The sequence below is a fragment of the Meriones unguiculatus genome, chromosome 20, assembly GCF_030254825.1.
Source record: "Meriones unguiculatus strain TT.TT164.6M chromosome 20, Bangor_MerUng_6.1, whole genome shotgun sequence".
Taxonomy (NCBI): Eukaryota; Metazoa; Chordata; class Mammalia; order Rodentia; family Muridae; genus Meriones; species Meriones unguiculatus.
In genome coordinates, this window is record NC_083367.1 from 39,333,365 (window position 1) to 39,359,376 (window position 26,012).

The 26,012-nt window shown below is 40.4% G+C and overlaps 2 protein-coding genes across 4 annotated transcripts in view; both read right to left on the minus strand.

The window, feature by feature from the left end:
• LOC110540127 (amine sulfotransferase-like) overlaps positions 1–26,012 on the minus strand; it is a 139,132-nt gene that overhangs the window by 66,431 nt on the left and 46,689 nt on the right. The gene's annotated exons all lie outside the window — the stretch shown is intronic.
• The window catches only part of LOC132649571 (amine sulfotransferase-like), a 46,989-nt gene continuing 46,679 nt past the window's right edge, over positions 25,703–26,012 (minus strand). For all 3 annotated transcript variants that reach the window (XM_060373649.1, XM_060373648.1, XM_060373647.1), the window contains one exon: positions 25,703–25,939. In XM_060373649.1, the coding sequence (XP_060229632.1) occupies positions 25,821–25,939 (119 nt within the window). In that variant the 3' untranslated portion in view covers positions 25,703–25,820. The remainder of the gene's footprint in view (positions 25,940–26,012) is intronic.

The window sequence follows — 26,012 nt, forward strand, 5'->3', positions numbered from 1 at the left end:
AAGCAACAAAAGACAGAGCAATATGGCATCTCCAGAACCCAGTTACCCAGGGGCAAGTAGCCCTGGACACCCCACCATAACTGAAATCCAAGAAGATGACCTAACAAGTATGCTCATGAAGATGATAACAGAGGAAACAAATAAGATTCGTAAAGACATAGAGGAAGATAAACTCAAACAGAATATTGCCATCCGTAAAGAAATAGAGGAAGCTGCAGCCAAACAGTTTATGGCCTTTAGAAAGGAAATGCTTAAAACACTGAATGAAATGATAGAAACAGAGTTGAAGGAACTAAAAGAAAAACAGGAAAGTACAATCAGACAGGTGAAGGAAGTAAACAAAACAACTCAAGACCTGAAGATAGAATTGGAAAAATTAAACAAAACACAAATGGAAGAAATAATGGAAAGGAAGAATCTAGGGAAGAAAACAGGAACTACAGAGGTAAGCATAACCAACAGACTACAAGAGATGGAAGAAAGAATCTCAGGTGTAGAAGATACAATGGAAGAAATCGATGTATCTGTCAAAGAAAATGTTAAATCCGAAAAATTCCTGACACAGACCGTCCAAGAAATGCAAGACAATATGAAAAGACAAAACCTAAGAAGAATAGGTATAGAGGAAAAAGAAGACTCCCTTCGCCAAGGCCCAGAAAATATTTTCAACAAAATCATTGAAGAAAATTTCCCCAAGCTAAAGGAGAGGCCAATTAGAATACATGAGGCCTACAGAACACCCAACAAATTTGACCAGAAAAGAAAATCCTCCCGCCACATAATAATCAAAACAGTAAGTACACAGAACAAAGAAAAAATACTAAAAGCTGCAAGGGAAAAAGGCCAAGTCACATATAATGGCAAACCCATTAGAATCACACCTGACTTTTCAACAGAGTCTATGAAAGCCAGAAGGGCCTGGAAGGATATCATGCAGACCCTAAGAGAACACAGATGTCACCCAGCAAAACTCTCAGTCCTCATAGATGGAGAAAACAAGATATTCAATGACAAAAACAAATTTCAACAATACCTACAAACAAATCCAGCATTACAGAAGACACTGGAAGGGAAAATACAACCCAAGAAAGCTAGCTACATTCAAGAAAACACAGGAAATAAATAACCTCACTTCAGTAAAACAAAAAGCAACCAAGCACACAACCTGATGACCACAGCCAACATCAAAATCAAGAGATCTAACAGCCACTGGTCATTAATCTCTCTCAACATCAATGGACTCAACTCTCCAATAAAAAGACACAGATTAACAGAATGGATACGCAAACAAAACCCAGCAATCTGTTGCATACAAGAGACACACCTAAGACACAAAGATAGACATTACCTGAGGGTAAAGGGTTGGAAGACGACTTTCCAAGCAAACGGACCCAAGAAGCAAGCAGGAGTAGCCATTCTAATATCTGATAAAATAGACTTTCAACCAAAATTAATCAAAAGAGATGGGGAAGGACACTTCATACTCATCAAGGGAAAATTCCACCAGGAAGACATCATAATCCTGAACCTCTATGCCCCAAATACAAGGGCACCCACATTTGTGAAAGAAACATTGATAAAATTTAAAGCACATATAGATCCACACACATTAATAGTGGGAGACTTCAACACCCCACTCTCAACAAAGGACAGGTCAACAAAACAGAAATTAAACAAAGAAACAATGTCTCTGATAGAGGTCATGAATCAAATGGACCTAACAGACATTTACAGAACTTTACACCCAAACACAAAAGAATTTACCTTCTTCTCAGCACCTCATGGAACCTTCTCCAAAATAGACCACATAGTGGGTCACAAAGCAAGCCTCAACAGGTACAAGAAGATTGAAATAATCCCATGTATCTTGTCTGATCACCATGGAATAAAGCTGGACCTCAACAATAACAGAAATAACAAAAAGCCTACACACACATGGAAACTGAACAACTTGTTACTAAATGACAGCTGGGTCAGGAGAGAAATAAAGAAAGAAATTAAAGTCTTTCTAGAAATCAATGAAAATGAAGACACAACATACCCGAACTTGTGGGACACAATGAAAGCAGTGCTAAGAGGAAAGTTCATAGCACTAAGTGCCTTCAATAAGAAATTCGAGACAGCTCATTCAAGCACCCTAATGGCTCACTTAAAAACCCTAGAAAAAGAAGAAGCAGACACACCAAGAAGGAGTAGACGGCTGGAAATAATCAAACTCAGGGCTGAAATCAATCAATTGGAAACAAATAAAACAATTCAAAGAATCAATGAAACCAAGAGCTGGTTCTTTGAGAAAATCAACAAGATCGACAAACCCTTAGCCAGGCTAACTAAAAGGCAGAGAGACACCACCCAAATCAACAAAATCAGAAATGAAAAGGGGGATATAACTACAGACACTGAGGAAATCCAAACAATCATTAGGACTTACTTCAAAAGTCTATATGCCACAAAATTTGAAAATCTCAATGAAATGGACAATTTTCTTGATCGATTTGACTTACCAAAGCTGAACCAGGACCAGGTAAATCAACTAAATAGACCTATATCCCCCAAAGAAATAGAAGCGGTCATCAAAAGTCTCCCATCCAAAAAAAGCCCAGGACCAGATGGCTTCAGCGCAGAATTCTACCAGACCTTCAAAGAAGAGCTAACACCAATTCTCTTCAAACTATTCCACAAAATAGAAACAGAAGGAATATTACTAAATTCATTCTATGGAGCCACAGTCACCTTGGTACCTAAACCTCACAAAGACTCAACAAAGAAAGAGAATTTCCGGCCAATCTCCCTTATGAACATTGATGCAAAAATACTTAATAAAATACTTGCAAACCGAATCCAAGAACACATCAAAGATATTATCCACTATGACCAAGTAGGCTTCATCCCAGGTATGCAGGGGTGGTTCAATATACGGAAATCCATCAATGTGATCCACCATATTAACAAACTGAAAGAAAAAAACCACATGATAATCTCCCTAGATGCTGAAAAAGCCTTCGACAAAATCCAACATCCATTCATGTTCAAAGTATTGGAGAGATCAGGGATACAAGGCACATATCTAAACATAGTAAAGGCGATATACAGCAAGCCTATAGCCAACATCAAACTGAACGGAGAGAAACTTAAAGCAATCCCACTGAAAACAGGGACAAGACAAGGCTGCCCACTCTCTCCATGTCTCTTCAACATAGTTCTGGAAGTCCTTGCTAGAGCAATAAGACAGTTGAAGGAGATCAAGGGGATACAAATTGGAAAGAAAGAAGGCAAATTATCACTTATTGCAGATGATATGATAGTATACGTGAGTGACCCCAAAAACTCTACCAGGGAACTCCTACAGCTGATAAACACCTTCAGCAAAGTGGCAGGATACAAAATTAACTCAAAAAAATCAGTAGCCCTCCTGTATACAAAAGACAAAAGGGCTGAGAAAGAAATTAAGGAAACAACACCCTTCACAATAGCCACAAATGACATAAGGTACCTCGGAGTAACCCTAACCCAGGAAGTCAAAGACTTGTATGAAAAAAATTTCAAATCTCTGAAGAAAGAATTAGAAGAAGATATGAGAAGATGGAAAGATCTCCCATGCTCATGGCTTGGTAGGATTAACATAGTAAAAATGGCCATCTTACCAAAAGCAATCTACAGATTCAATGCAATGCCCATCAAATTACCAACACAATTCTTTACAGTCTTGGAAAGAAAAATTCTCAACTTCATATGGAATAACAAGAAACCCAGAATTGCTAAAACAGTCCTCTACAATTAAAGATCTTCCAGAGGTATCTCCATCCCTGATCTTAAGTTGTACTATAGAGCAACAGTTTTAAAAACTGCATGGTACTGGCATAGAAACAGAATGGTGGATCAATGGAACCGAACAGAGGACCCAGAAATAAACCCACACACTTATGGACACCTGATCTTTGACAAAGACGCCAAAACCATACAATGGAAAAAAGATAGCATCTTCAACAAATGGTGCTGGTCTAACTGGATGTCTACATGTAGAAAAATGAAAATAGATCCATACTTGTCACCCTGCACAAAACTGAAGTCCAAGTGGATCAAAGACCTCAACATAAAACCAGACACATTAAATCGGCTTGAAAAAAAAGTGGGAAATACCCTAGAACTCATTGGTACAGGGGAAAACTTCCTGAACAGAACACCGACAGCACAGGCTCTAAGAGCAACAACCAATAAATGGGACCTCATGAAACTGAAAAGCTTCTGTAAAGCAAAGGATACCGTCATCAAAACAAAGCGACCACCTACAGATTGGGAAAGAATCTTCACCAACCCTTTATCTGACAGAGGACTCATATCCAGTACATATAAAGAACTAAAGAAGCTGAAAAGCAGCAAACCAAGTAATCCACTTAAAAAATGGGGAACAGAGCTAAACAGAAAATTCTCTGTAGAGGAATACCGAATGGCAGAGAAGCACTTAAAGAAATGCTCAACCTAACTAGCCATTAGGGAAATGCAAATCAAAACAACCCTGAGATTTCACCTTACACCCATGAGAATGGCCAAGATCAAAAACTCAAGTGACAACACATGCTGGAGAGGTTGTGGAGAAAGGGGAACCCTTCTCCACTGCTGGTGGGAATGTAAACTTGTACAACCACTCTGGAAATCAATCTGGCGCTTTCTCAGATAACTAGGAATAGCACTTCCTCAAGATCCAGCCATACCACTACTGGGCATATATCCAAAAGAGGCTCAAGTACACAAAAAGGACATTTGCTCAACCATGTTTGTAGCAGCTTTATTTGTAATAGCCAGAAGCTGGAAACAACCCAGATGCCCCTTAACTGAAGAATGGAAGCATAAATTGTGGTACATCTACACAATGGAGTATTACTCAGCAATGAAAAATAAGGAAATCATGAAATTTGTAGGTAAATGGTGGGAACTGGAAAGGATCATCCTAAGTTAGCAGAAAGACATACACGGTATATACTCACTCATATAGACATACAACATAGGACAAACCCACTAAAACCTGTGCATATAAAGAAACTAAGCAAAAGAGAGGACCCTAACTAAAATGTCCAATCCCCATCCGGAAAGGAAAAGAGGATAGACATCAGAAGAAGAAGAAAACAAGAAACAACCTAGGAACCTACCACAGAGGGCCTCTGAAAGCCTCTGCCCTTCAGACTATCAAAGCAGATGATGAGCCGGATGGGCAACTGTTGGGCAGGTGAACGGAATTTTAGGTAAGAACTGGGAAATAGTAAGAGCTGGAGAGGACAGGGTCTCCACAAGGAGAGCAATAGAACAAGAAAATTTGAACACAGGGAACCTCCAAGAGACTCATACTCCAACCAAGGACTATTCATGGAGATAACCCAGAATCCCTGCACAGATGTAGCCCAGGGCAGTTCAGAGTCCAATTGGGTTACATAGTAATGTGAAGAGGGACTGCCTCTGACATAATCTGATTGGCCTGCTCTTTGATCACCTCCCTCTGTGGGGGAGCAGCCTTACCAGGCCATAGTAGAGGACAATACAGCCACTTTTGATGTGAACTGACAGACTAAGATCAGAAAGGAGAGGAGAACCTCCCCTATTAGTGGACTTGGGGAGTGGCATGCAAGAAGAGGGAGGAGGGAGGGTGGGATTGGGAGGGGAGGAGGGAGGGGCTTATGGGGGGATGCAGAATGAATAAAGTGTAATTGATGAAAAATTTAAAAAAAAAAGGGAAATAATAATTTAAGAACCTTAAATGACTTTCAAAATTGGAGGAAAACATGGAGTTAGTCAATTGGCATGGAGCACGTCTCGCCCCTGGGGGCAATGATCTCCTGAACCTACTCAGACCTCGGACACCACCACTGCTTATTCTAGAACTGACGCAGGATGTTCCAACGAGGGGTTAAGGCTTCTCATAATATTTCCTATAAGCCCACACCTGTTTGTCTATATCCCCCATTTTTATTCATTATTAGCCAGATAGAGCCAAGTAATTGTGGTAATGATACTTGCTTTTTTGCCCAATGCTGGAATACTAGTAAATTTAGGTATGCCCTGGTTACTCGCATGCCTCACTTTGTGCCTGTGCCCATTGATGCCCCTCAAGCTATGACTCTCTTCAGACAGAAAAGGGATCTTGGAACTACAGCCACCATTGTTACTACCATCTCATTGGCGGCTGTCGAAGCTACCACCGGGGCATTAGCCATGAGTAATACTAGGCAGACTACTCAGACCCTGAATAATCATTTAGCCAATGTATCTCATGCCTTAGTTGTACATAAAGGAAGTAATGCTCAACTAAAAGGAAGCTTGATGGTGGTCAATCAGAGGATTGACCTCTTGCAGGAGCAAATTGATACCCTATGGCAAATCGCTCAACCTGGCTGTCAATGAAAGTATGCTGGACTTTGTGTCACTAGCATACAACATGAGAATTTTTCCTGTGCTGCAAATCTGTCTAAACAATTGTCAAGCTATATTTTAGGTAATTGGACTGGAGAATTCCATACTACGATGGAGCAGCTGAGAGTGGCCATTGTCACAGTAAATTCTATCAGAGTGGACACAGGACTAGCCACAGGATTATCAACATGGATTGCTGCAGCCATGAATCATCTGAAGGAATGGGCGGGCATGGGAGCATTAGCAGGCCTTCTGGTGTTGGTCTCCTTGGTTTGCCTGTGGTATATATGCAAGATTAGAGTCTCACAACAGTGTGATGCACCCATTATCATTCAGGCCTTTACAGCCATTGAAGCAGGACATTCTCCCCAAGCATGGTTGGCTACCATAAAAAGCTAAAATGATACGCTCAGGATGCGAGGCTAAGCACTGCACTCAGGGTCAGCCGCTTTCGACCCAGAGAAGAGCATGTCTGGTTGCATGCGGGTTGATGCCCTAGGTCCCGCCTCTGAGAAAAAGGTATCAGACGGGTCTGATGCTCTTTGGGTGGATGACACCTAAATGAACATTGGAACAAAGTCCCAATTTATTTCTAATATCAGAGATCAGACCTCTACTCTTGCCTGATGTGTCTAAAACAAAAAGGGGGAACTGTAGAGAGCTGCGGAATGCTATGCCTTAAAGATGGAGCTGGTTTCTGCCTTCCACCTTCCCGATGGTGAGTGCTCTCTGTCACGAACAATTCCACATTTGGCTAAGGCTGAGGATCTAGCTTGCTTCCATGTATGTGGACCTATCTGCATTGCCCACGTGGCACGCCTGGGTTGGCTACCCAGAGGCTATTAAGCTGTGGGCTGGCTTTCCCCAGGGTCCGAGGATTGTTCAAGGTTCCTGAATAAACTGCATTGAAAAAAAAAAAGTTGGGTGATGTGAGCTATACAGAAGGAAAGCCACAATAAACAGAGAGATCATAAAACTATATTCTTTTTTATTAAAATACTATTAAATTTTCTGAGAACCTCTTAGTTCTCTCCCCACTAAGATTTTTTTACAATCTTTGGTTCCCAGTGTCTTTATCCCCTGGAGAAACAAATTGGAAAACCAATATTATTGTACCTTGAGAATAGATTCTGATAAAATAAAAGTACTTTATCAAATACTTTAAACAATGTATTTTATAAAATTCCTTGAGTAACTCAGTTTGATCCTTTCCAGGTCCCACCATTTACCTGCAAATTTCATGATTTCCTTATTTTTCATTGCTGAGTAATACTCCATTGTGTAGATGTACCACAATTTATGCGTCCATTCTTCAGTTGAGGGACATCTGGGCTGTTTCCAGCTTCTTTCTATTACAAATAAGGCTGCTACAAACATGGTTCAGCAAATGTCCTTATTGTGTACTTCAGACTCTTTTGGATATATGCCTAGGAGTGGTATGGCTGGATCTTAAGGAAGCGCTATTCCTAGTTGTCTGAGAAAGTGCCAGATGAGCTGTCCCTGAAGCAGAAATACACACACGGTATATACTCACTCGTATAAACATATAATATAGGATAAACCTACTAAAATCTGTACATCTAAAGAGAATAATCAAGACAGAGGACCCTGACTAAAACGCTCAGTCCCCATCCCGAAATACGAAGAGGATGGACATCAGAAGAAGAAGAAAACAGGAAACAAGCTAGGAACTTGCCACAGAGGGCCTCTGAAAGGTTCTGCCCTGCATCCTATCAAAGCAGTTGCTGAGAGTTAAGGAAAACTGTTGGACAGAGTACATGGAATCTTATGTAAGAATTGGGAAATAGTAAGATCTGGAGAGGGCAGGAACTCCACAAGGAGGGCAACAGAAACAGAAAATTTGAACACAGGGGTCTTCCCAGAGACTCATACTCCAACCAAGTACCATGCATGGAGATAACCTAGAACCCCTGCACAGATGCAGCCCATAGCACTTTAGTGTCCAAGTAGGTCACATAGCAATTGGAAGAGGGACTGCCTCTGACATAAACTGATTAGCCTGCTCTTTGACCACCTCCCCCTGAGTGGGGATCAGCCTTATCAGGCCACAGAGGATGACAATGCAGCCACTCCTGATGATATTTGATAGACTAAGATCAGAAGGAAGGAGAGAAGGACCTCCCCTATCAGTGGACTTGGGGAGGGGCATGCGTGAAGAAGGGGGAGGGAGGCTGAGACCAGGAGGGAAGGAGGGAGGGGCTTATGGGGGGATACAAAGTGAATAAAGTATAACTAATAAAAATAAAAAGAAAGAGTCGTGTGAAATACATCTAGTCAAAAAACAATAGATCCTGTATGAAAGCTGGAGTTGATCTACAATGATCAATTATGAAATTTAGTATTTTTTAAATTTTCTCTTACTGCCTTGCAGCCACATAACACTAGAGAGTTTGCTGATTCTTATGTGACTGGACCTAGTGTTTATCAAACTCATTCATTGTGTAGTTTTGGCAGACTCCTTATACAGATCTTTTAAGGCTTACCGATATTTTCATATGTAGGTCTGAGAGGCAGTAGTATGACTTGAAGTTAGATTTCTTGATGCTCCATCACCTCAGTTCCTCATCCTTCAAGACCCATTTCTGATTCATACCACCACAGTCCCTTATTTTATTGTAATGAATTTATGTTAATATTACATTCTTGGATCATCTTTAGAATCCTTAATAATAAGAATAAAGTCACCATATTATCATATCACCTACCTTACTTCACCAAACAGTGGACTGTTCATTGATTGACAAGATAGAGCTACAATTGGACAGACAAATAATGAAACAGATAGACAGATGCCAGGAGCCAATGGCATGTCATATATTAAGACTGTATGCTACTAAGAGTTTCTATGTGGGGATACAAGGTGAATAAAGTATAATTTATAAAAGTTTAAAAACATTTATTGATTGTTGCTCTTAGAGCCTATGCTGTTGGTGTTCTGTTCAAGAAGCTGTCTCGTGTGTCAATGAGTTCAAGGGTATTACCCACTGTTTTTCTAACCGATTTAATGTGTCTGGTTTTATGTTGAGGTCTTTGATCCACTTGGACTTTAGTTTCGTGCAGGGTGATAAGTATGGATCTATTTTCATTTTTTTACATGTAGACATCCAGTTAGACCAGCACCATTTGTTGAAGATGCTATCTTTTTTTCCATTGTATGGTTTTGGCATCTTTATCAAAGATCAGGTGTCCATAAGTGTGTGGGTTTATTTCTGAATCCTCTGTTCGGTTCTATTGATCCACCATTCTGTTTCTATGCCAGTACCATGCAGTTATTATAACTGTTGCTCTATAGTACAGCTTAAGATCAAGGATGGAGATACCTCCAGAAGATCTTTTTTTGTAGAGGATTGTTTTAGCAATTCTGAGTTTCTTGCTATTCCACATGAAGTTGAAAATTTTTCTTTCCAGGACTGTAAAGAATTGTGTTGGTAATTTGATGGGCATTGCATTGAATCTGTAGATTGCTTTTGGTAAGATGGCCATTTTTACTATGTTAACCCTGCTAAGCCATGAGCATGGGAGATCTTTCCATCTTCTCATATCATCTTCTAATTCTTTCTTCAGAGACTTAAAATTTTTTTCATGAAAGACTTTGACTTGCTTGGTTAGAGTTACTCCAAGGTACTTTATGTCATTTGTGGCTACTTTGAAGGGTGTTGTTTCCCTAATTTCTCTCAGCCCTTTTGTCTTTTGTATACAGGAGGGCTACTGATTTTTTTGAGTTAATTTTGTTTCTGGCCACTTTGCTGAAGGTGTTTATCAGCATTAGGAGTTCCCTGGTAGAGTTTTTGGAGTCACTTACGTATACTATCATATCATCTGCAAATAGTGATAATTTGCCTTCTTCCTTTCCAATTTGTATCCCCTTGATCTTCTTCAACTCTCTTATTGCTCTAGCAAGGACTTCCAGAACTATGTTGAAGAGATATGGAGACACTGGGCAGCCTTATCTTGTCCCTGATTTCAGTGGGATTGCTTTAAGTTTCTCTCCGTTCAGTTTGATGTTGGCTATAGGCTTGCTGTATATCGCCTTTACTATGTTTAGGTATGTGTCTTGTATCCCTGATCTCTCCAATATTTTAAACATGAATGAATGTTGGATTTTATCAAATGCTTTTTCAGCATTTAGGGAGATTATCATGTGGTTTTTTTCTTTAAGTTTGTTAATATGGTGGAACACATTAATGGATTTCCATATATTGAACCACCCCTGCATACCTGGGATGAAAAGCTTCTGTAAATCAAAGGACACCATCATCAAAACAAAAGGGCTGCCTAAAGATTTGGAAAGGATCTTCACCAACCCTTTATTTGACAGAGGACTAATATCCAGTACATATAAAGAACTAAAGAAGCTGAAAAACAGCAAACCAGTAATCCAATTAAAAAATGGGGTACAGAGCTAAACAGAGAATTCACTGTAGAAGAATATCGAATGGCAGAGAAACACTTAAAGAAATGCTCAACGTCATTAGCCATTATGGAAATGAAAATCAAAACGAACCTGAGATTTCACCTTACACCCATCAGAATGGCTAAGATCAAAAACTCAAGTGACAAAACATGCTGGAGAGGTTGTGGAGAAAGAGGTACCCTCCTCCACTGCTGGTGGGAATGTAAACTTGTACAACCACTCTGGAAATCAATCTGATAGTTTCTCAGACAACTAACAATAGTGCTTCCTCAAGATCCAGCCATACCACTCCTAGGCATATATACAGAAGAGGCTCAAGTACACAATAAGAACATTTGCTCAACCATGTTTGTAGCAGCTTTATTTGTAATAGCCAGAAGATGGAAACAGCCCAGATGCCCCTTAACTGAAGAATGGATGCATAAATTGTGGTACATCTACACAATGGAGTATTACACAGCAATAAAAAATAAGGAAATCATGAAATTTGCAGGTAAATGGTGGGAACTGGAAAGGATCATCCTAAGTGAGCTATCCCAGAAGCAGAAAGACACACACGGTATATACTCACTCATATAGACATATAATATAGGATAAATCTACTAAAATCTGTACATCTAAAGAAACTAATCAAGACAGAAGACCCTGACTAAAACACTCAATCCCCATTCTGAAAGGCAAAGAGGTTGCACATCAGAAAAAGAAGAAAACAGGAAACAACCTAGGAACCTGCCACAGAGAGCTTCTGAAAGCCTCTGGCCTGCAGACTATCAAAGCAGATGCTGAGACTTATGGCCAACTGTGGGGCAGAGTGAATGGAATATTATGTAAAAAGTGGGAAATAGTAAGAGCTGGAGAGGATGCGAACCACACAAGGAGAGCAACAGAACCAGAAAATTTGAACACAGGAGTGTTCCCAGAGACTCATACTCCAACTAAGGTCTATTCATGTAGACAACTTAGAACCCCTGAACAGACATAGCACATGACAGTTCAGTGTCCAAGTGGGTTACATAGTAATGGGAAGAGAGACTGCCTCTGACATAATCTAATTAGCCTGCTCTTTGATCACCTCCCCCTGAGGGGCAGCAGCCTTACTAAGCCACAGAAGATGACAATGCAGCCAGTCCTGATGCGATCTGATAGACTAATTTCAGAAGGAAGGAGAAGAGGACCTCCTCTATCAGTAGACTTGGGGAGGGACATGTGTGCAGAAGGGAGAGGCAGGGTGGGATCCGGAGGGAAGGAGAAAGGGGCTTATGGGGGATACAAAGTGAATAAAGTGTAATTAATAAAATAAAAATTAAGAAATAAAAAAATAAAATAAATTCTTCATATAGAAAAGGAGAGAATAGAGAGAAACAAGAGCGGGAATGTGAGGAGGAACAGGTAAAAACTAAGGTTCATTTGAGAGATCATAGGGGAAGGTAATACAATAAAAGATAGCTAAATAGATTATAGGTCGATAGAGAGACAAATGACAATTAGATGATAGAGTTAGAGCAATACACATTTAGATACATATATTTACATAGAGATATGATATATATATTATATATATATATGACAGTTTAAATGAAATTATCAATTAAGGGGAGATACAAAAACATGTCTTCTCACCAAATGAAGCTTCCAGCATTGCGAATGAGTTCAAAGTGGCCAAAGGTCCCCATTGGGACCTGAATCCATCCAGGCTATTGCCAAGGCTATTGATTGCTCTCCTAATATGCTGGCAGGGCCAAGTGCTGAGGACAACAGCCACATCACTCAATAAACATGGATAGGTCAAGCTGGTGCCTATCTGACCCCACTGACGAGTTCTTGTGGCACTGTACACCATCACAGTAGAAAGGTAATCATCAACTGATCTATGTATGTTCTGATCTACAATGATAACTGGCCTGAAAGTTTTGTAAGTACAACTCTGGTACAAAGTTTGTATAAGTGACCAAAGAACATCTGATAGTATTTAAAGCACATAAGATGGAATCTATCCTGGACGCTGCTGGGTGGCCAAGAACCTGGAAAGAAACAGCCCAGGGACTAAGGGTAAAGTAAATACTACTATACTTCTAGAGCACTAGTTCTCAATTGTGAACCAAGACCTCTTTGATAGTGACTTATCAGTTATTCTGCTTACTGATATTTTTATTACAATTCATAATAGTAGCTACATTATAGTTATGAAGTAGCAACAAAATAAATCATACCACAACATGAGGAACTATATTAGAGGGTCACAGCATTAAGAAGGTTGAGAATCACTGTTACTAAACACATCAATAAAATGACTGCAATGTCATTTTGTTATATTCAAAGATCAGCGTTGTGCTGGACCATCATCCATCTACTGCAAGCAGGAAGGAACAAATACAGTGATCCACACCCAAACAATGTGCAGACTGAGAGACTTGGAACTTTCAGTGTTAAAGGGGATTTCTCTATCAAATCCCTCCTTTCAGGGATCAAGAAATCCTGAGAAAGAGGAAGAGCAACCATCTAAGGGTTAGAGCAGATTGAGGACACCAAGAAAACAGGGCCTCTATGAATGAAAGGACTGACACATATATGAACACACAGAGACTGCAGCATGTATAGGGTCTGCAAGAGTTTGCACTGAAGCCCAAAACTGTAATTTAGAAGCCATCTCTAATTGACAACCACTTACAAATGAAAAATTAGATTTTTATAATGGAGTATAACTGGGGATACCAGTGCTATTTTTTTCTTCAATGCAGTTTATTCAGGAACCTTGAACAATCATCTGACCCTGGGGAAAGCCAGCCCACAGCTTAATAGCCTCTGGGTAGCCAACCCCAGCGTGCTACGTGGGCAATGCAGATAGGTCCACATACATGGAAGCAAGCTAGATCCTCAGCCTTAGCCAAATGTGGAATTGTTTGTGACAGAGAGCACTCACCATCGGGAAGGTGGAAGGCGGAAACCAGCTCCATCTTTAAGGCATAGCATTCCAGAGCTCTCTACAGTTCCCCCTTTTTGTTTTAGACGCATCAGGCAAGAGTAGAGGTCTGATCTCTGATATTAGAAATAAATTGGGACTTTGTACCGATGTTCATTTAGGTGTCATCCACCCAAAGAGCATCAGACCTTTTTCTCAGAGGCGGGACCTGGGGCATCAACCCACATGCAATCAGACTTGCTCTTCTATGGTCCAAAGCGGCTCACCCTGAGAGCAGTGCTTAGCCTCGCATCCTGAGCATAACATTTTAGCTTTTTATGGTAGCCAACCATGCTTGGGGAGACTGTCCTGCTTCAATGGCTGTAAAGGCCTGAATGATCATGGCTGCATCACACTGTTGTGAGACTCTAATCTTGCATATATACCACAGGCAAACCAAGGAGACCAACACCAGAAGGCCTGCTAAAGCTCCCATGCCCGCCCATTCCTTCAGATGATTCATGGCTGCAGCAATCCATGATGATAATCCTGTGGCTAGTCCTGCGTCCACTCTGGTAGAATTTACTGTGACAATGGCCACTCTCAGCTGATCCATCGTAGTATTGAATTCTCCAGTCCAATTACCTAAAATATAGCTAGACAATTGTTTAGACAGATTTGCAGCACAGGAAAAATTCTCAGGTTGTATGCTAGTGACTCAAAGTCCAGCAAACTTTCATTGACAGCCAAGTTGAGCAATTTGCCATAGGGTATCAATTTGCTCCTGCACGAGGTCAATCCTCTGATTGAACACCATCAAGCTTCCTTTTAGTTGAGCATTAATTCCTTTATGTACAACTAAGGCATGAGCTACATTGGCTAAATGATTATTCAGGGTCTGAGCAGTCTGCCCAGTATGACTCATGGCTAATGCCCCGGTGGTAGCTCCAACAGCCGCCAATGAGATGGCAGTAACAATGGTGGCTGTAGTTCCAAGATCCCTATTCTGTCTGAAGAGAGTCATAGCGTGAGGGGCATCAACGGGCACAGGCACCCAGCGAGGCATGCGAGTAACCAGGGCATACCTAAATTTACTAGCATTCCAGCATTGGGCAAAAAAGCAAGTATCATTACCACAATTACTTGGCTCTATCTGGCTAATAATGAATAAAAATGGGGGATATAAACAAACAGGTGTGGGCTTATAGGAAATATTATGAGAAGCCTTAACCACCTCATTGGAACATCCTGCATCAGTTCTAGAACTAGCAGTGGTGGTGCCCGAGGTCTGAGTAGGTTCAGGAGACCATTGCCCCCAGCGGTGAGACGTGCTCCATGTAAATTGACTAACTCCATGTTTTCCTCCACTTTTGAAAGTCATTTAAGGTTCTTAAATTATCTTTTTTTTTAAATTTTTCATCAATTACACTTTATTCATTCTGCATCCCCCCGTAAGCCCCTCCCTGCTCCCCTCCCAATCACACCCTCCCTCCTCCCTCTGCTTGCATGACACTCCCCAAGTCCACTGATAGGGGAGGTTCTCCTCTCCTTTCTGATATTAGTCTATCAGTTCACATCAAAAGTGGCTGTATTGTCCTCTACTATGGCCTGGTAAGGCTGCTCCCCCCCAGGGGGAGGTGATCAAAGAGCAGGCCAATCAGATTATGTCAGAGGCAGTCCCTCTTCACATTACTATGTAACCCAATTGGACTCTGAACTGCCCTGGGCTACATCTGTACCTTTAGCAAACTGGCTGCATAAAAGATTACTTAAAAAAATAATCAGTAACCCTCCTGTATACAAATGACAAAAGGGATGAAAAGGAAATTAGGGAAACTACACCCTTCACAGTAGCCACAAATAAGGTAAAGTATTTTGGTATAACTCTAACCAAGCAAGTAAAAGACCGGTATGACAAGAACTTTAAATCTAAAGAAAGAAATTGAGTAAGATATCGTAAGATGGAAAGATGTCCCATACTGGTGGATCAGTAGGTTTAACATAGTATAAATTGCCTTCTTACTAAAAGCAATCTACAGATTCAATGCAATCTTATCAAAATACCAGCACAGGTTTTTACAGACTTTGAAAGAATAATTCTAAACTTCACACAAAGAAAAGACTGAGAATAATTAAGACAATCCTATACAATTAAAAAAAAAAAACTTCTGAAGGCATCTCCATACCTTACTTCAAGCTATACTATAGAGCAATAGTAAAAAAAAAAAAAAACTGTCATAGAAATAGGCTGGTTGATCACTTGAATAGAAGAAAAGACCCAGAAATAGAACCACACACATACAGACACTTGATTTTTTGACAAAGGAGCCAAAACCATACAATGGAAAAAAGCACCATCTTCAGCAAATTGTGCTGATCTAACTTGATGTCTACATTTAGAAAAATGCAAATAGGGCTGCAAAGATGGCTCAGCCATTAAAGGCTAAGCTCACAACCGAAAATACAAGAAAAATGCAAATAGATCCATGTTTATCTCAATGCACAAAACTCAAATACCAGTGGATCAAAGACCTCAATATAACACCAAATCCACTATGTCTATTAGTAGAGAAAGTGGGAAAGGGCCTCAAACTCATTGACACAAGAGAAAATTACTCAACCAAACACCAATAACTCAGGCTCAAAAATCAACACTTAATAAATTGGACCTCTTGTAACTGAGACCTCTGCCCTGCCCCTGCCCCTGCCCTTGCCCCTGCCCCTGCCCCTGCCCCTGCCCCTGCCATTTTCCCTGCCTCTGCGGATTAAAGGCCTGCACCATCATACCCAGCTCATAAGTTCTCAAAATGGCAGAGAAACAGTAATAGGAGGGTTTTTTAATTTAAATTTTTTTTTTTTTACAATTTATTCATTGTGTTTACTGACTGAAGCCCCCTCCATCAACTCCTCCCAGTCCCACCCTTCCTACCTCTTCCCCCTATCACCTTCCCCTAGTCCACTGATTGGGAGAATTTTTCTCCTCTGTCATCTGCCTATAGCTTTAATTATCAGGACTGGATCTTCTTCCTCTGTGGTCTGGCAAGACAGCATCATCATGGGCATGTGATCAAAGAGCAGGCAACTGGGTTTATGACATAGGTAGCCCTTGCTCCCATTACTCTGTGATTCACATGTAGACTGAGGTGTTAATCGACCACATCTAATGAGGGGTAATAGGTCATCTCCATACATGATCCTCCGTTGGTGCATCAGTCTCTTCAGGACCCTGTGGCTCAGATTTGTTAGCATTGTTGGTCTCCTTGTGGGGCTCCTGTCCACTTCATGTCCTTCACAGTAATTGCTGTGCTCTGCCCAAAGTATGGTTGTTAGTACCAGCATCTGCTTCTATCCTCTGTTGTATGGAGAGTTTCATGGATCTCTCTATAGTACCCTGGCATCCTTTTTCCTCTCTTCCACCAGTTCTGGTGTCTATCCTGTTTGACATTCTTTTTTTTTTCAACTTCTTTAGTTACACTTTATTCACTTTGTAGTCCCCCAATAAATCCCTCCCTCCTCCCCTCCTAATCCCACGTTCACTCCCCCTTCTTCACGAAAGTCCACTGATAGGGGAGGTCCCCCTCTCCTTCTTTCTGATCTTAGTCTATCATATCTCATCAGGAGTGCTGCATTGTCATCTTCTGTGGCCTGGTAAGGCTGATCCCCCCACAGGGGGAGGTGATCAAAGAGTAGGCCAATCAGTTCATGTCAGACACAGTCCCTCTTCCCATTACTATTGAACACACTTGGACACTGAACTGCCATGGGATACATCTGTGCAGGGGTTCTAGGCTATCTCCATGCATGGTACTTGATTGGAGTATGAGTCTCTGGAAAGACCCCTGTGTTCAAATTTTCTGGTTCTGTTGTTCTCATTGTGAAGTTCCTGTCCTCTCCAGATCTTACTATTTTCCACTTCTTTCATAAGATTCCATGCACTCTGCCCAACAGTTGGTCATAAGTCTCAGTGTCTGCTTTGATAGTCTGCAGGGCAAAGCCTTTCAGAGGCCCTCTGTGGCAGGTTCCTAACTTGTTTCCTGTTTTCTTCTTCTTCTGATGTCCATCCTCTTTGTCTTTCTGAATGGAGATTGAACATTTTAGTCAGAGTCCTCTCTCTTGATTAGTTTCTTTAAATGTACAGATTTTAGTAGGTTTATCCTATATTATATGTCTATATGAGTGAGTATATACCATGAGTGTCTTTCTGCTTCTGGGACAGCTCACTCAGGATGATCCTTTCCATATATACAAAAGAGGCTCAAGTACACAATAAGAACATTTGCTCAACCATGTTTGTAGAATCCTTATTTGTAACAGCCAGAAGCTGGAAACAATCCAGATGTCCCTCAACTGAAGAATGGATACAGAAATTGTGTTATATCTACACAATGGAATATTACTCAGGAATGAAAAACAAGGAAATCATGAAATTTACAGGTAAATGGTGAGAACTGGAAAGGATCATCCTGTTTGGCATTCTTAATAAAATTTAAGCATCTTCCCTAGGGTTCTCCTTGTTGTTTAGCTTCTTTAGGTCTGTAGATTTTATTATGGCTATCCTATAATATATGGCTAATATCTGTTTATAAGTGAGTGCATACCATGCGTGTCTTTCAGTACTGGGTTGTCTCACTCAGAATGACCTTTTCTACTTTCATCCATTTGCCTGCAAATTTCATGATTTTCTTGTTTTTAATAGCTGAATAGTGTTCTATTGTGTAATTGTATCACCATTTCTGTGTCCATTCTTCAGTTGAGGGATATCTAGGTTGTTTCCGCATTTTGGCTATTACAAATAAAACTACTAGGAACATAGTTGTACAAATATCCTTGTTGAATGGTGACACATCTTTTGGGTATATCTCCAGGACTGGAATAACTGGATCTTGAGGTAGTTTTAGTCCCAATTATTTTGAGAAAGCTCCAGATTAATTATCAATCTCAACAACAACAGAAATAGTAAAAAGTCTACAGACACATGGAAACTGAACAACTCTCTACTCAATGACACCTAGGTCAGGGAAGAAATACAGAAAGAACTTAAAGGCTTCTTAGAATTCAATGAAAACAAAGTCACAATATACCCAGACTTATGGGCCACAATGAAAGCATTGCTAAAAGGAAAGTACATAATACTAGGAAGGTTCTTAAAAACATAGATTATTTGAGTAAAAAACTTATTTGTAAATGCTATTACCTATTGTTGTTTTCATTGACATGTACAGTTTGGTATGGCATTATTAGCAACTGAAAACAACAGAATAAAGTTCTATGCTGAGTAGGTTGAGAAGCATCATGAAAATTTTCCTACTAGCCTGATCTTGTATATCAATGAGAACCTTCACATCCAAATTAACAAAATAATCACATACACTTATAAACATTAAAACTCATATACAACTGATTTAGAGTATCAAGGACCTCAACATAAAACCAGATACTCTAAATCAGTTGGAAAAAAAAAGTGGAGAACAGCCTAGAACTCATTGGCACAGGAGACAGCTTCCTGAAGAGAACACCAACAGCACAGGCTCTAACAGCAACAATCAATAAAAGGGACCTCATGAAACTGAAAAGCTTCTGTAAAGCAAAAGACACCGTCATCAAAACAAAACGACTGCCTACAGATTGGGAAAGAATCTTCACCAACCCTTTAGCTGACAGAGGGCTAATATCCAGTATGTATAAAGAACTAAAGAAGCAGAAAATCAACAAACCAAGTAATCCAATTAAAAAATGGGGAACAGAGCTAAACAGAGAAATTCTCCATAGAGGAACATCAAATGGCAGAGAAACACTTAAAGAGATGCTCAACATCATTAGCCATTAGGGAAATGCAAATCAAAATGACCCTGAGATTTCACCTTACACCCATGAGAATGGCTAAGATGAATAACTCAAGTGACAACACATGCTGGAGAGGTTGTGGAAAAAGGGGAACCCTCCCCAGTTGCTGGTGGGAATGTAAACTGGTACAACCACTTTGGAAGTCAATCTGGCGCTTTCTCAGACAATTAGGAGTAGTGTTATGTCAAGACCCAGCTATACCACTCCTAGGTTATATACCCAAAATTTTCTCAAGTACACAACAAGGACATTTGTTCAACCATGTTTGTAGCAGCTTTCTTTGTAATAGCCAGAACCTGGAAACAACCCAGATGTCCATCAACGGAGGAATGGATACAGAAATTGTGGTATTTTTACACAATGGAATACTACTCAGCAATCCAAAAGGAGGGAATCATGAAATTTTCAGGCAAATGGTGGGATCTAGAAAAGATCATTCTGAGTGAAGTATCCTAGAAGGAGAAAGACAAACATGGTCTATACTCGCTTATATAGACCTACAAGATATGATAAACATAATGAAATCTACACACAGAAAGAAGATAATCAAGAAAGCAGACACAGGCGAAGATGATCAATCTTCATTTAGAAAACAAAATGGGATGTACATTGAATGTATGACAGGAGTCTACTGCAAAAGGCATCTGAAAGACTCTAACTAGCAGTGTTTCAAAGCAGACACTAAGACTCATAACCAAACCCTCGGCAGAGTGCAGGGAATCATATGAAAGAAGGGGAGTTAGTATGATATGGAAAGGATAGGAGCTCTACAAGGACCAAATATAGCCGGGCACAGGGTCTTTTCTGAGACTGACACTGAAACCAAGGACCATCTATGGACATAACCTAGAACTTCTGCTCGGATGTGGCCCATGGTAGCTTAGTAACCAAGTAGTTTTCCAAAGTAAGGGGAACAAGGACTATTTCTAACGGGATCTCAAGGGCAGGCTCTTTGATCTGTGCCCCCCCCCTCAGGGGAGGATCAGTCCTGTTAGGCCACAGAGGAGGACTTTGCAGCCAGCCCTGAAGATACCTGATAAAACAGGGTCAAATGAAAGGGGAGGAGGTCCTCCCCTATCTGTGGACTTGGGAAGGGGCAGGGAGGAGACCAGGGAGGGAGTGTGGTGTTGGGGAGGGAATGAGGGAGCGGGATACAGCTGGGACACAGAGTTAACAAAATGTAACTAATAAGAAAATTAAAATTAAAAAAAAAGATAAAAAAACCTCATACACATAATTTCTTTAATTTGCCCTGGGCTTGTGTCTTCTTTAATGTGAAGTAAATCTACTATTTCCAATGTTATTATTTCTTACTGTAATATCTGGTTTTTTTTTCTTTACCTTCTTAGTATTGTGGTACTGTTTCTGTGTCTCCTCCCCCTCTAATCCCCAACTCTCTGTAAATGATGACTCATGAGGCTCAAAATTTTATTTAAAACTACTTAGGCCACATAGCTGGATTCTTCTCTGACAAGCTCAATACTTAAAATAATATATTTATTCTAATCTACATTGCACCATGTGGCTGTTACCTGAGCTCAGGTAACACTGTCTGTCCTCACATATTGCTGAATGAACCTTCTGCTTCTGTCTCCATTCTAGAATCTTCTTTGCCTACTGCATGTCTCATCTCCTGTTTCCTGTCTAAGCTATAGGTCATCAGATTTATAACTGATAGGTGCTACATCCATACACTATATACGATATTTCTTCTACATCATAGGCTCCTTTTTCTTTACTCCATCTTAATTTCTTTCATTCATCCTTCCTTCTTTTTTCCCTCTCTTTCTTTTTCCTTCGTTCTTTTTTTTAATTTTTTTTTAATTTGCCTAATTCTTTTTTTTTTCTCAATGCAGTTTATTCAGGAACCTTGAACAATCATCTGACCCTGGGGAAAGCCAACCCACAGCTTAAATAGCCTCTGAGTAGCCAACCCCAGTGTGCCATGTGGGCAATGAAGATAGGTCCACATACATGGAAGCAAGCCAGATCCTTGGCCTTAGCCAAATGTGGAGTTGTTCCTGACAGAGAGCACTCACCCATCGGGAAGGTGGAAGGCAGAAACCAGCTCTATCTTTTTTTATTCCCCCTTTTTTATTAATTTTTCATCAATTGCACTTTATTCATTCTGCATCCCCCTTAAGCCCCTCCCTCCTCCCCTCCCAGTCCCCCCTCCCTCCTCCCTCTGCATGCATGCCACTCCCCAATTCCACTGATAGGGGAAGTTCTCCTCTCCTTTCTGATCTTAGTCCATCAGTTCACATCAAAAGTGGCTGCATTGTCCTCTACTATGGCCTGGTAAGGCTGCTCCCCCTCAGGAGGAGGTGACTAAAGAGCAGGCCAGTCAGTTCATGTCAGAGGCAGTCCCTCTTCACATTACTATGTAACCCAATTGGACTCTGGACTGCCCTGGGCTACATCTGTGCAGGGGTTCTGGGTTATCTCTATGAATAGTCCTTGGTTGGAGGATGAGTCTCTGGGAAGTTCCCTGTGTTCAAATTTTCTTGTTCTGTTGCTCTCCTTGTGGAGACCCTGTCCTCTCCAGCTCTTACTATTTCCCAGTTCTTACATAAAATTCCATTCACTCTGCCCAACAGTTGCCCATCAGGCTCAGCATCTGCTTAGATAGTCTGTAGGGCAGACGCTTTCAGAGGCCCTCTGTGGTAGGTTCCTAGGTTGTTTCCTGTTTTCTTCTTCTTCTGATGTCCATCCTCTTTGCCTTTACTGATGGGGATGGGACATTTTAGTTAGGGTCCTCTCTTTTGCTTAGTTTCTTTAGATGCACAGGTTTTAGTGGGTTTGTTCTATGTTGTATGTCTATATGAGTGAGTATATACAGTGTGTGTCTTTTTGCTTCTGGGACAACTCACTCAGGATGATCCTTTCCAGATCCCACCATTTACCTGCAAATTTCATGATTTCCTTATTTTTCATTGCTGAGTAATATTCCATTGTGTAGATGTACCACATTTTCTGCATACATTCTTCAGTTGAGGGGCATCTGGTTTGTTTCCAGCTTCTGGCTATTACAAATAAAGCTGCTACAAACATGGTTGAGCAAATTTCCTTTTTGTGTGCTTGAGCCGCTTTTGGATATATGCCTAGCAGTGGTATGGCTGGATCTTGGGGAAGCACTATTCCTAGTTGTCTGAGAAAATGCCAGATTGATTTCCAGAGTGGTTGTACTTGTTTACATTCCCACCAGCAGTGGAGAAGGGTTCCTCTTTCTCCACAACCTCTCCAGCATGTGTTGTCGCTTGAGTTTTTGATCTTGGCCATTCTCATGGGTGTAAGGTGAAATCTCAGGGTTGTTTTGATTTGCATTTCCCTAATGGCTAGTGAGGTTGAGCATTTCTTTAAGTGCTTCTGGATGTCTACATGTAGAAAAATGAAAATAGATCCATACTTCTCATCCTGCACAAAACTGAAGTCCAAGTGGATCAAAGACCTCAACATAGAACCAGACACATTAAATCAGCTTGAAAAAAAAGTGGGGAATACCCTAGAACTCATTGGTACAGGGGAAAACTTCCTGAACAGAACACCAACAGCACAGGCTCTAAGAGCAACAATCAATAAATGGGACCTCATGAAACTGAAAAGCTTCTGCAAAGCAAAGGACACCGTCATCAAAACAAAGCTACCGCCTACAGATTGGGAAAGAATCTTCACCAACCCTTTATCTGACAGATGACTCATATCAAGTATATATAAACAACTAAAGAAGCTGAAAAGCAGCAAACCAAGTAACCCACTTAAAAAATGGGGAGCAGAGCTAAACAGCTCTATCTTTAAGCGCGGCATTACACAGCTCTCTGCCGTTCCCCCTTTTTGTTTTACACGCATCAGGCAAGAGTAGAGGTCTGATCTCTGATATTAGAAATAAATTGGGACTTTGTACCAATGTTCATTTAGGTGTCATCCACCCAAAGAGCATTAGACCCGTCTGATACCTTTTTCTCAGAGGCGGGACCTGGGGCATCAACCTGCATGCAATCAGACATACTCTTCTGGGTCCAAAGCGGCTGACCCTGACTGCAGTGCTTAGCCTCGTATCCTGAGCTTAACATTTTAGCTTTTTAGGGTAGCCAACCATGCTTGGGGAGACTGTCCTGCTTCAATGGCTGTAAAGGCCTGAATGGTCATGGCTGCATTACACTGTTGTGAGACTCTAATCTTGCATATACACCACAGGCAAACCAAGGAGACCAACACCAGAAGGCCTGCTAATGCTTCCATGCCCACCCATTCCTTCAGATGATTCATGGCTGCAGCAATCCATGATGATAATCCTGTGGCTACTCCTGCGTCCACTCTGGTATAATTTACCGTGACAATGGCCACTCTCAGCTGATCCATCGTAGTATCGAATTCTCCAGTCCAATTACCTAAAATATAGCTAGACAATCGTTTAGACAGATTTGCAGCAGAGGAAAAATTCTCAGGTTGTATGCTAGTGATTCAAAGTCCAGCATACTTTCATTGACAGCCAAGTTGAGCGATTTGCCATAGGGTATCAATTTGCTCCTGCACGAGGTCAATCCTCTGATTGAACCCCATCAAGCCTCCTTTTAGTTGAGCATTACTTTCTTTTTGTACATCTAAGGCATGAGCTACATTGGCTAAAAGATTATTCGGGGTCTGAGCAGTCTGCACAGTATGACTCATGGCTAATGCCGCGGTGGTAGTTCCAACAGCCGCCAATGAGATGGCAGTAAAAATGGCGGCTCTAATTCCAAGATCCCTTTTATAACTGTGTCAAAGGACTGCTTCACTTGAGTCTTTAACAGCTACATATGTCCCCCTCAAATCTTTACCATACTCATCTCTCTTGCAACCCTTCGATTCTCTAGCATTCCAGTCTAGTGAATTTTGGGTTCACGGCCCTTCATCCATGTTATGCATGGAACACAGTTACCTCTATACTCAACAAACCAAAGATATTTAAAAAAAAACCTGGAGTCAATAATAGCTATTATTATGGTTGGTTATAACATCAACTTTCCATGAATCAAAATACCTTAGTAGAGAGCCTTTCCTGAATAAGTATCCTGCCTCATTGATTAAATGTGGATTTAATCAATCATGAATTGTTTCAACTTCCTGTTATAATTCAAACAAAAAGTGGTGTGACAGAAGAGAGTTCTTCTGTTTGTACATTTGACCTTCTTCTTTCCCACTCAGGTAATTTGCCCCAATTGCTGCTGCTGTTGATTCCTTCCCTGATAGCAGAACCAAGCTTTCCAAGATGTCATTGTAGACTAGGCACCAACAAATCTCCAGGGACACTCCAGGCTTCTGCTACCTGATTGGGAATGCTCAGCCACCCAGCCTTGTGGACTGGACACCTAACTGTTGTCACCACACACCTGTGCCTGATGACACAGCCATAGTTGGACTACATTGGCTGCACAGGTACCCATCACAAGCACCTTGCAACCACTGGGTTCTTGGATTCTCTCAGGTGTATTGTAATCCTGAGTTAATAAATTCACACACTCATTTAATTTACTGGGAGAGGCTTTGAGACATTTAAATGAGTTCTAGATATTTTCCCAGTCACTAGCTTAAAATTTAGTTAACAGTATATATTGATTGATATTGCATTATATGTGCAAGCAAAAAAAATCTTAAGTGCATTATTCAACAATTTTAGTAAGAATAGTACGAAAAATCCATTATATACTAATATAATATTATCAAACAATAAAACGCAACAAAATTCAGACCTTATTAAGTAGATGAGAATATTTTCTTCCCTCTTTTCTACCTCTTACCTTAATTGTCAATTCTGATTCCCTTCAATGCTTGTCTAGAGTTTTTCAAGCTAAAGATTCTAATATTCCTCAAAAATGCTTGACTCAGAATAAGTTAACTTTTTATTGTACGAATAAGAAACATGAAGATTCTAAATGTTTCTGGACCCGAAATTTAATTGTAGACTATGAAGAAAAATGTGCACTATACATTACTCTTTGCAGACATTTTTCTATACCACAAAGAACCATAATTTATATCGTTAGTGTATATTACTAATGCTAAGTAGGATTCAAACAATTTAATTTTGAAAACTGAAATCATTCATTAATCTCATTGTTATTAATCAAGGCATAGTTTACTCATTTTTCCTTAATTTACTAATTTATTTTATTGATGAAAACACAGAAACATCCATATTGATTTTACAACATGCCTTCTACTTAATAGATTTTTAAGTTTATACAAACACTGGATAGAATTTTATTCATATATATCCCAGATAAACTTCAAGGGAAAATTTTTCATGTTCCTCTTAAATATCATGTCAAATCTTTCATTCTGATCCACAGTCAGATGGTTTTTCCAGTCTCCAGTGGCACCTAATAGGATAAGCACAGGAACAGCACAAAGGTAAGTAAATGCAACTGTCAAAGCAAAACTCAGTCTAATCAA